The sequence below is a fragment of the Gadus morhua genome, chromosome 6 (assembly GCF_902167405.1).
Source record: "Gadus morhua chromosome 6, gadMor3.0, whole genome shotgun sequence".
Taxonomy (NCBI): domain Eukaryota; kingdom Metazoa; phylum Chordata; class Actinopteri; order Gadiformes; family Gadidae; genus Gadus; species Gadus morhua.
This window is the reverse complement of record NC_044053.1, coordinates 22,778,066-22,788,065: the sequence shown is the minus strand read 5'-3', so window position 1 is coordinate 22,788,065 and position 10,000 is coordinate 22,778,066. Positions and strand designations below refer to the sequence as shown.

The 10,000-nt window shown below is 49.0% G+C and overlaps 1 protein-coding gene across 2 annotated transcripts in view; it reads left to right on the top strand.

Moving 5' to 3' along the window:
- The window catches only part of LOC115545669 (regulator of G-protein signaling 3), a 26,465-nt gene that overhangs the window by 15,704 nt on the left and 761 nt on the right, over nt 1–10,000 (top strand). The window contains exons 12-27 of one of the 2 annotated variants that reach the window (XR_003977137.1): nt 2,160–2,241; nt 2,504–2,609; nt 2,696–2,774; nt 3,143–3,361; nt 3,688–3,727; nt 4,077–4,372; nt 4,495–4,578; nt 4,699–4,810; nt 5,143–5,315; nt 5,968–6,577; nt 6,854–7,071; nt 7,185–7,228; nt 7,342–7,431; nt 9,219–9,284; nt 9,369–9,535; nt 9,627–9,906. Coding sequence is in view for 1 of the 2 variants with exons in the window: in XM_030359051.1 (XP_030214911.1) it covers nt 2,160–2,241; nt 2,504–2,609; nt 2,696–2,774; nt 3,143–3,361; nt 3,688–3,727; nt 4,077–4,372; nt 4,495–4,578; nt 4,699–4,810; nt 5,143–5,315; nt 5,968–6,577; nt 6,854–7,071; nt 7,185–7,228; nt 7,342–7,431; nt 9,219–9,280; nt 9,369–9,535; nt 9,627–9,905 (2,661 nt within the window). In the remaining variant the exon portion in view is untranslated. Of the gene's footprint in view, nt 1–2,159; nt 2,242–2,503; nt 2,610–2,695; nt 2,775–3,142; nt 3,362–3,687; nt 3,728–4,076; nt 4,373–4,494; nt 4,579–4,698; nt 4,811–5,142; nt 5,316–5,967; nt 6,578–6,853; nt 7,072–7,184; nt 7,229–7,341; nt 7,432–9,218; nt 9,285–9,368; nt 9,536–9,626 lie in introns of both variants that reach the window. The other variant, XM_030359051.1, reaches the window with a different exon arrangement.

The window sequence follows — 10,000 nt, the reverse complement described above, 5'->3', positions numbered from 1 at the left end:
CTTTCTCTCTATTTGACCTGAACATTTCTCATCTCCAGGTGTCTGAAGGTGGAAAGACAAAGGAAGAGTTAAACGCCTCATAATTTAGTTGCATTGATTCAGTGAGTCCAATCAGAACAGACTCTGAGGTCAGAATCCACTGACTATGGGAATGGAATCTGACCACAAGTCGACCACTCAAAAGATTTCCAATATGAGAGGTGATAAACAAAATGTGAAAGGCAACGAGGTCATGCACCCTGAGAAAGAACCAACACCTCAGCTATGCCAACTTTGATTTCTCCTGAAATATTCTGTACGTCGCAGCCTATGTTAAAAGCAGATATGTATGTATTTGCATACACTGTGAGTATTTGTTCCAACCCTCACTGCCTGGTGTGAACGGAGCTGGGATACAACCTTGTCCAAGACACTGCTATTGACGCAGGGCTAGCACTTCCCGTATGCTTCATAGGATTTCCCGTTTCCAAGGTAGCCTGTGTGTGTGTGTGTGTCAGTGTGTCTGTGTGTCTGTGTGAGTGTTTTTGTGTGTGAGTGAGTGTGTGTGTGTATGTGTATTTGTAACCTTAAACCAACTAAACAATGCATAGGCCTATAGTATTATCTTTCTTGTTCAGCGCAGCATGTAGTATAATTCAGTAATGTGTGCATAATTCGATTCCCCAGCTCAGGCAGAGCAGGCCGTAAGCAATAAGTGGTCCTGCTGTTCTGCTGAGGGCAGCAGAGAGAGTCCTCTTTCAGGTCCTCAATCTGTCTGCAACTGTTAAGCTGGACCTCGGTCCAGTCCGTGTTGTCTTTGTCTTCCTCCTGTCGGCGAAGTTTTACAGCCAGAGCAAACTTTACCTTGGGCGACGCGTCTATTCTGAGTGGGGACCGGGTTGCCTGAGGTAACCATGGCGGGGTAATCTGTCCGTCTCTGTGGCCCTCTGTGTGTCTCAGGGCACTTTGCTGTGTGTCTCCTCTGGTTTAATAACTCTACTGTCACTCCGACATTTGCATCCTTTTGTTCAGCAAAATCTCCCATGGAGAAAACGACCTTCACTACGTCCCCCCGCACCCCTCCGCACTGGCTCCCCTTCTCCTGCTCTTTCTATCTCTCTCTCTCTCTCTCTCTCTCTCTCTCTCTCTCTCTCTCTCTCTCTCTCTCTCTCTCTGTCTCTCTCTCTCTCTCTCTCTCTGTCTCTCTCTCTCTCTCTCTCTCTCTCTCTCTCTCTCTCTCTCTCTCTCTCTCTCTCTCTCTCCTCTGCTTTCTTTCTCTCTCTCTCTCTCTCTCTCTCTCTCTCTCTCTCTCTCTCTCTCTCTCTCTCTCTCTCTCTCTCTCTCTCTCTCTCTCTCTCTCTCCCCTCTGCTTTCTTTCTCTCTCCCTCTCTCTTGCAATGTTCCCCCCACTCTGTTCCCCACAATGATTTTCATTATTCCCCTTCCCTGTCTCTCCCTTTCTCTTGTTCCAACTGAGCAAACAGTTCACAGAATAGCCCTCCGAAGACTGCTCACTCCCATAATGTACTTATCTCACAGTGTGGTTAGCTCAGGCCTCAGGTGTTCACACTATGTTGTCATGAAGAGGGCGAGCATGAGCTTTAGCCCGGGGCTTGCTGGGCCGTGTCCACAGCAAGTGGAGCGCAGACTTTCCCAGGACTCCCAAATCAATTAAGACACACATTAACCATGTTTGCAGTAAGAGATAAAACTGTTAGAGTGCTTCCAGCCTGGGGCTTGAGAACATTATGCGTAAGGGCTTTGCCTCTGGCTTGCACTTAGCCCGGGACCTGCAGAAGCGTGTGTGATCATTTGGGTAACTTTACCCTGACTGAGCAGTGGGAAAGCCCCATTCTATACTGGCTGTCTCCTTTACTGTATCGGCCCTGTACTGTACTGGTCTCTACCAGACTTTACTAGTCTCTACCATACTGTACTAGGCTCCTATACTGTACTGCTCTTTACTATAATGTACTGTTCTCCTCTACTGTACTGGTCTCCTATACTGTACTGGTTTCTACTATACTGTACTTGTCTCGAGGGGTCACAGCTTTATGACTCCTGCTAATAAGTATATGAACCCACAGTGTTGTATTCTCTGTATATTAGTGTCATTTCCAAATGGCCTATTATTTTCCTACAGCCAGCCTTTCTACAGCTGTGATTGGTGTGTTTTGCAGGTGAGCATCATGCGAGGGAACGATGGCTTTGGGTTCACCATCTGCTCCGACAGTCCCGTACGAGTTCAGTCTGTGGAGCCAGGTGAGGCCGAGGCAGTCCTGCTACACACAGGCCGAGCAATCAAACGCTCGCTGCATTGCTCTGTACGCACTTTTATTAATATATACGCGTGTGGATGTTTTTGTGGATGTGCGTGTGCATGTGTGGGCTTGCATGTTTGAGGGTGTGTGTGTGTGTGTGTGTGTGTGTGTGTGTGTGTGTGTGTGTGTGTGTGTGTGTGTGTGTGTGTGTGTGTGTGTGTGTGTGTGTGTGTGTGTGTGTGTGTGTGTGTTTGTGTGTGCAGGTGGCCCGGGTAACCAGGCAGGCCTCCAGCAGGGTGATTGTGTTCTGCAGATGAACGGTGTTCCCGTGGAGAGCTGGCAGTGTGTGGACCTGGCCCACGCCATCAGGTACTCCACTCTCTGCTCTGGCTGAGGCCATCACTGTGTGGATAGACAGTATGTGTCTCTCATTCTCGCTCCCCCCCCCCTTGTAGGAGCTCTACTCAGATAGTCCTGGTGGTCTGGAGGGGTCAACCCGACCTGAAGCCTCCCTGTGCAGTCTCACCTGCCTCTGTAACTATACATTCATTACCACCATTTATTGTTCTCCTCCTAGTGGTCTCTCCTCTCTCCTTGTTGTTCTCCTCCTGATGGTCTCTCCTCTCCTAGTGGTCTCTCCTCTCCTAGTGGTCTCTCCTCTTTCCTCTCCCAATGGTCTCTCCTCTCTCCTTGTTGTTCTGCTCCTAGTGGTCTCTCCTATCCTAGTGGTTGCTCCTCCCTCCTTGTTCTGCTTCTAGTGGTCTCTCCTCTCTCCTCTCTCCTTGTTGTTCTGTTCCTAGTGGTCTCTCCTCTCCTAGTGGTCTCTCCTATCCTAATGGTCTCTCCTCTTTCCTTGTTGCTCTCCTTGTAGTCTGATCTTCTGCTTGCTCCTCTCCTACTAGACGACAGTGAAGAAGCTCCTTCCTCATCCTCCTAATAGCAAACATGGCCGCCGCAGAGGTCAAGGGTCAGGCGTGAAGTCCCGTCTGGGGTCGCTGTGGCGAGAAGAGGAACCAAGTTACCCCCCCGCCACCACAACCACCACACTCAAGGGCACACGGGTCACGTCATCAAACGGAGACAACTATATTATCCTCTCGCCCGTCAATCCAGGAAGCCAGGTGTGTGGGATTGGGCGTTGTCTGATGTTGTGCCATTCAGCCAGTTAATGTTGATAGAATAACACTGTTCATCCACATTATCAGGGCCACAGCATCAGGTCAAGGTTCTGTCTGTGAATAGAAATGCAATCTATTGAGCAAATTCAAGTTAATAATGAAGTTAATCTCTATCTCTGTGTCTCTGTGTCTCTCTGTCTTTGTGTATCTCTCTCTCTCTCTCTCTCTCTCTCTCTCTCTCTCTCTCTCTCTCTCTCTCTCTCTCTCTCTCCCTCTCTCTCCCTCTCTCTCCCTGTCGCTGTCCCTCGCTCTCTCCCTCTCTCTTTCAGATGCTTCAGACTGTATACCAGGATGAAAATGGCACCATCGGTAAGATACCAAAACACACTGTTGTTACAAAGGGTGGAATTGTATCCTTGTATCCTTGTATCCTTGTATCCTGCAATGATCTCTCACTGTAGAAATTGTCGGAGCACACAAATCGGGTCACGGCAGCAGGTTGAGGTTTTAACATAAAGTATTGAACCGTAAAAACGGTTCACCGACCATCTCTTTTGAATGAATCCAATGATGATGAAAACAACTGCGCATCCTTGCAGTCCAATCTGGCCACTATCATTTCCGACAACCCTACGAAATGGTGACTCTGTAAACAGTGGGCTGTATAGGGCACAAGGGGACAAACTGGAACGCGGCTTGTGTCTCTGTCCTCGTCCAGGACGGCTGTACCAGACCCACCCAAGTAGGGGGCTCCACCAGCAGGAGCCTCACTTCCTCCAGCAGCCCCCCGTGGAGTGGAGCACAGGAGGAGGAGGAGGACACTCCTTCCAAACCACCACCTTGCCCCCTCCGTCCTCCTCCACATCCCTCGTCCTCTCCACGACACCCGTCCTGTCCGGTTGCTACAACAACTACCAGAACTGCACCATGGTCCAGTCCCACGCGCCGTGCTCCGGCTACGGAGCCTATGGCACGCTGGCGCCCAAAACCCTCATCTTCCCCGTCTTCGTCCAGGTGAGAACCGTGAGAGCGCACACAAAACAGGATCTTGTTTTTATTTTGGTGTTGCGTCAGCGTTGCGTTACTGTTTGGTTCGGTTTGGGTAAACAAGCCTGTTGTCGTTGTTGTCATGGTAGCCTCTGGACCTGTGCGGTGCGGACAGAACGCTGCTGATGGCGGAGGAGATGGTTCTGCACCAAGGGCCGCTGCAGCCCACCAAGGTAACCACGGTAACCCCCCCTCCCAGACCACAGGGAACCGCATTGGACCCTAAAGGTTTAGGAGCATTTGGGTTGCAGCAATGCTGTTTCTTAACTTGAGCCTCTGTGCCCCCCCTGCAGGTGACTGTGCTGATCTATACAGACCTGATCTTACTGACCAGAGAGGATGAGGCCGGACGCTGTAACGTCCTCCAGAGTCCTCTGTATCTCCATAACACCCGCCTGCACTATGGTACTTAGACAAACTCCCACACACACACACACACACAAACGCACACACACACACACACACACACACACACACACACACACACACACACACACACACACACACACACACACACACACACACACACACACACACACACACACACACACACTGGCTATGTTGGCATCAATTTGTAATATGTCTTGATACACTTTCTGTGTGTGTGTGTGTGTGTGTGTGTGTGTGTGTGTGTGTGTGTGTGTGTGTGTGTGTGTGTGTGTGTGTGTGTGTGTGTGTGTGTGTGTGTGTGTGTGTGTGTGTGTGTGTGTGCGTGCGTGTGTGTGTTGGGTTTCCAGTGAACTCTGAGCCCCTGCGTCTCTATCTGGCTCAGTGTGTGTGTGAGCACTGGGAGTGTGATATCAGCCTGGAGGCTTTCAGCCACGACCAGAAGACCAGAGTCAGCCTCTGTCTCCATGACAACATCACCCAACAGCTGGCTGTCCCCGTGGAGACCCCACACAGCAACCAGGTAGACCTCCCTGTCTCCTTCCCCCCTCCCTCTCTCCCTCTCCTTCTGTAAATGCCTCGATGCTTTAAACTAAACAGGGGCAGAGGCAACATGGCAGCCTTCTGTCAACAAATCAAAGTTTCAATTTGGGCGTCAATCGCTGTGAAACTTTTCCCACATGCCTGTTACCTGCAATTGGTCAACATTACAACGTGAATGATTGCATGTCATCTCACTGCGACTTGCGTGTATATACAAACCAGGCCAGTGTTCGCGATGGTCTGGCAGCCGTTGAAAAACATTGCAATTTCAATAGTACTGATTATACTTATGTTGTTATTTTGGTCAAAATAACAACATAAGGTAGATACTACCTCACTTGTTTGCTCTGTCTAAACATATGTAGTTGCTCAACCTGAAGACTTTGCTGCCATCTTCAGGTTGGAAATCGAATTGCAGCCCTGATTTCGATACTGGCGCATATAGTCGACCAAGATCAGACTAGCTTGTTTAAACTAATCTTGGAAAGATAAAAAATATTGTCTATTTAATAGTTTGTAAGGTTACATGTTAAATGATTCGATCTCATCTCCTTACCTCCTCTTATTTCCTTCTCTCCTCCTCTCCTCCCTCTCCTTCCCCTCTCCTCCTCTGCTCCTCCCCTCCTCTGCAGAGGGACGTGAGCCTCCTGTCCCTGGGACAGCTCGACCTCACCTCCAGACCCTCCTCCCCTTACGCCACCTTTTCGGACCTCCCTCTGCGCACCTCCTCCCCTCCTCCCCACCCTCCTCATCCTCACCCTCCTCCTCCCCACTTCCTCCCCTTCTCCCCAGAGCGGTGCGGCCCCTCCCCCTGGATCCTGGCCTCCCCCATGGAGTCCCCCTCCAAGCGGAGCAGCTACCCCCCGCTGTGGAGGGAGCGGGAGGGGAGGGGGGGCGGCGGAGGGGAGGCGGAGGGAGACAGGGTGACGGAGCGGCTCTGCGGGAGGACCTGCAAGGGGAGGGAGACGAGGAGGGAGAGGGAGCAGGAGAGGGAGGAGCGGCAGGCCGCGGAGGGCCAGAGCGTGTCGGAGGCCTCCGAGAGCATCTGGGGGGGCGACTCTGCGCCTCTCTCGTGCTGCTCCTCGCCTCTCCCCCCCATCTCTCCCCCGCCCCCCTACGACATGGTACGCTCCGCGAGAAAGACCCAGCGGGCGGGCCACAGTACTGAGGACGAAGAGGAGGAGGAGGAGGAGGAAGAGGAGGACCTGGTTCAGGAGTGTACTTCCCCATTTAGGCTAGGAGGTGAGGCAAACGTGCACTGTGTATGTATACCTGTCTGCTTTTCAGTGTTGCTTAGTTATACTAATCAAGTCCAAGTCAAGTCATGCATTTGCTATTGCTTGTATTTGTTTGCCTGGTTTGACTAATTTAAGCCTATTGGCCATCAGCCAATAAATTATCTCTGACCTGCTGACTATTGATGCGAAGCTCATCGTCATCGCTCATCTTTTTATAAATGAATGGAGAATCCAGGTTTTGTAGCATTGAATTAATCCCCTTTATCTCTCTATTCCCTAGCCCCACGTTCCCTACAACGCTCTCTGTCTGAAGGATCCCTTCTCCAGGAACCTCGATCCCCCTACTTCCTGTCTGACAGCACCATCCACAGGCTCACACGACCTTCGACCTCTGAACCCGACCGGGGCCGCCCTCCCTCCCCGCACACCCTCAGGAGAGAGCTGACCCGAGAGGGGGGGTCCCTCCAACAGATGTTCCACTTCCTCAACGGGGTGAAGGTGGGTGCTGTCCATTTGTTGGGACGTTATCACATGACCCCACCTGTCGCCTGACTGTCCTAAAATGGCTCCTTGTCGTCTCTCTGTTTTTCCACCTGTCTCTGCGTTTCCAGGACAGAGAGTCTAAATACGGCCACCAAAAGAGGAAGAAGAGCTTGTAAGTGGATGCACAAATACAATTACATGTCCCCGTAGATCTGTCATGTTCCCACTCATACTCAAGGTCCTCGTTAACGTGAAACAATGTGAACATCGTTTGTGTTTGTTCAGAGCTGAAGACATCAGAAGCCGCATGGCGTTTCTACGACGACAAAACAACTTTAATGCCAACAGTCTGGAGAGAGCATTCAGAAACGGCCGGTAAACACACTCAGTTGTACCCTTAGAGAGACACAACTCAAAATGTCAGTGAACAGACTGATAGGGGGGATTCCCTTTCAGATGTATTTATTGTTTCGTTTCGTTTCCGCCTGAGAGTTCCAGGAAGGAGGGGGTAGGGCGGTTGTGTTACGACCTAAGGCAACTTTCTGATCCTTAATTAAGTACCGTCGTTGTGTTTGAGCGTTATAAGGAGCGATGAATAGCGCCACACAGTGGCGTCACTAGGCTGTTTTATTCGGGGCTAAGCCCCGGATCTAAATTGATTAGCCCCGAATCTTTTTTGTTAAAAAACGAAAGAAAAAAAACATTATAATTTTCTTTTCTTTTTTTTTTATATTTTGCTGCATGCAGAGCCTGTGCCATATCCGCACGTCGCACATGCTCCAATTTGTTAGGACTCTTGCGTAGCTAACTGCTAGGAATTTCTGTTACACTGCTCAAGATTTGAAGCCATGAATTGATGAACTTGCATTGAAGAAAATATGTCAGTTTTCTGTGGGCTGTAAATAGGCCAATCTATGAGGCTAAATAGCATGCCAATATTGATGACTGATTGTGTCACATGTCGAAGGATGAATGCTAACATGATTTGTTTCCAACTTTGACCTTAAGTTAAAATTTAGCTAACTAGCTAGCTGCCCACCCTTTTCAATTCCAATGGTGGCTGTCATTTCATCACCAATGTTAAGTGTCATAAATAGTTAACACTGGTGCTGAGTCATGATTCCTAAAAAAGAAATACCCAAAACATGTGATGTGTTTTCAATTTGCAGAAAGTTTTGAAAAATCCAGGATGCCTGAGAGCCTTACTGCATTATACTCCATAATAGTTGTTTCTTTAGGAACCTGAATGTTGTCTTTTCCTTCACAGAAAAAAAATATTTCCACTATAAAATGATGCAGACTATCTGCAGGCACAGATAGATAAATAAAAATCCACAAGAATGCAGGAAATTAAGTGTTTGACGCTTAAAAGTTTCTAGGGGAGCACCCCCATACCCCCCACCTATAATTTGTCCCCTAAAATGTTGAAATGAAACCTAGCCTATATGACCCTCTACGCAGGTTGTATACAATATATTCATAAATATGTTGTTTTTACTTTCTGGATTAAAAAGAAGGCATGTCAGTAAACTCCATGTCGGCCCTTAGTGTGATTAGTGGCCCTGGTCTGTCTCACTTGTATTCATTTTACTCTTAAATAACTTGAATGGAACTTTAGATGTCTGGGGATAAGCAGCAGTCAGGTAGCTATTCAATGTAATTACCTGCCTATTTTTTTTATTTAGGTAAAGCATTCTGAAAAAAAATGTGCATGCGCAATAAAGTATACAACAAAATTTGCCTGTCCTATTCCCTCTTGGGCTAAGCCCCGGATGTTTCAGAAACCTAGCAACGCCCCTGGCGCCACACATCGTGGCGTTAACTAAAACACAAAAGTATCCAGGTAGCTTAACTTTCTCTCGGACGCCGCAGTAAACCCTTTGCCCGGACAGAGCTCTACACGTCCACATGTCCACACACACCTTGGTCGTGTCATAAGAGAGCTTTGAAACGCCACCTGCGTTCGCAGCAGAGTGGAACGTCCCAAAGTGTTTGGCTGAGACTGGCGACCGTTACCTCTCAATTATGGTCTTATTTCAGAAACACTGATAAAACAGCATAGATTACAATGATCATATAAAACATCTGAAAACGTTTGGCGTTCATTTGCTCTTTAAACATGATTAGACTAATTTCTAACTCTCTGTTATTTATTTTCTCAGACCCCCCCTGGAAGAGGTGTGGAGGTGGGCGGACAGCTTTGAGGCTCTGCTGTCCAACAAATGTAGGTACAGAATGCACACATTACTGTACACACATGAACAGTTCATATGTCATGTGTCATGTGTTAAAACTCTTTTCTGGTTGATCAGACGGCATGGCAGTGTTTCGACACTTCCTGAGGTCAGAGTTCAGCGAGGAAAACCTGGACTTCTGGTTGGCTGTGGATAAATACAAGAAGACGCGCACGCTGAACAAGATGGCAACCAGAGCCCACAGCATCTTCAACGAGTTCATCTCGACAAGTGCTTCTCGACAGGTACTCCTGTCTGTCCATATGTTCCTCTGTCCACGTGAATGTCCAGCTTTCTGTCCATCTTTGGTATGACCATCGCCCCTTTCTCCCACAGGTCAATGTGGATTCATCTGTCAGGGAGGTGACCAATCAGAACCTGCGTCAGGCTCCTGGCCCCGCCTCCTTCCAGCTGGCACAGGAACAGATATACAGCTTGATGGAAAGTGACAGTTATCCACGATTTCTCAAGTCCCTCCTCTACTCTCAGCTGGCCAACCAGAGGCCAGCACATGCACAAACGGACTGCCAGAATGAGAAAGGATCTACCAAGTCCTTCAACGGGATAGGTTCCACGTCTCTGGCCAGCCAATCAGAGCAAAAGACACTGATATGAGCACTGTGGTCATGAACTACTTGCCTAAAACCTAAAACAAGCTTCTGCCCACATGTGGATGCTATGTGCCCACTTGGCTCCTCTACCAGCTGCAG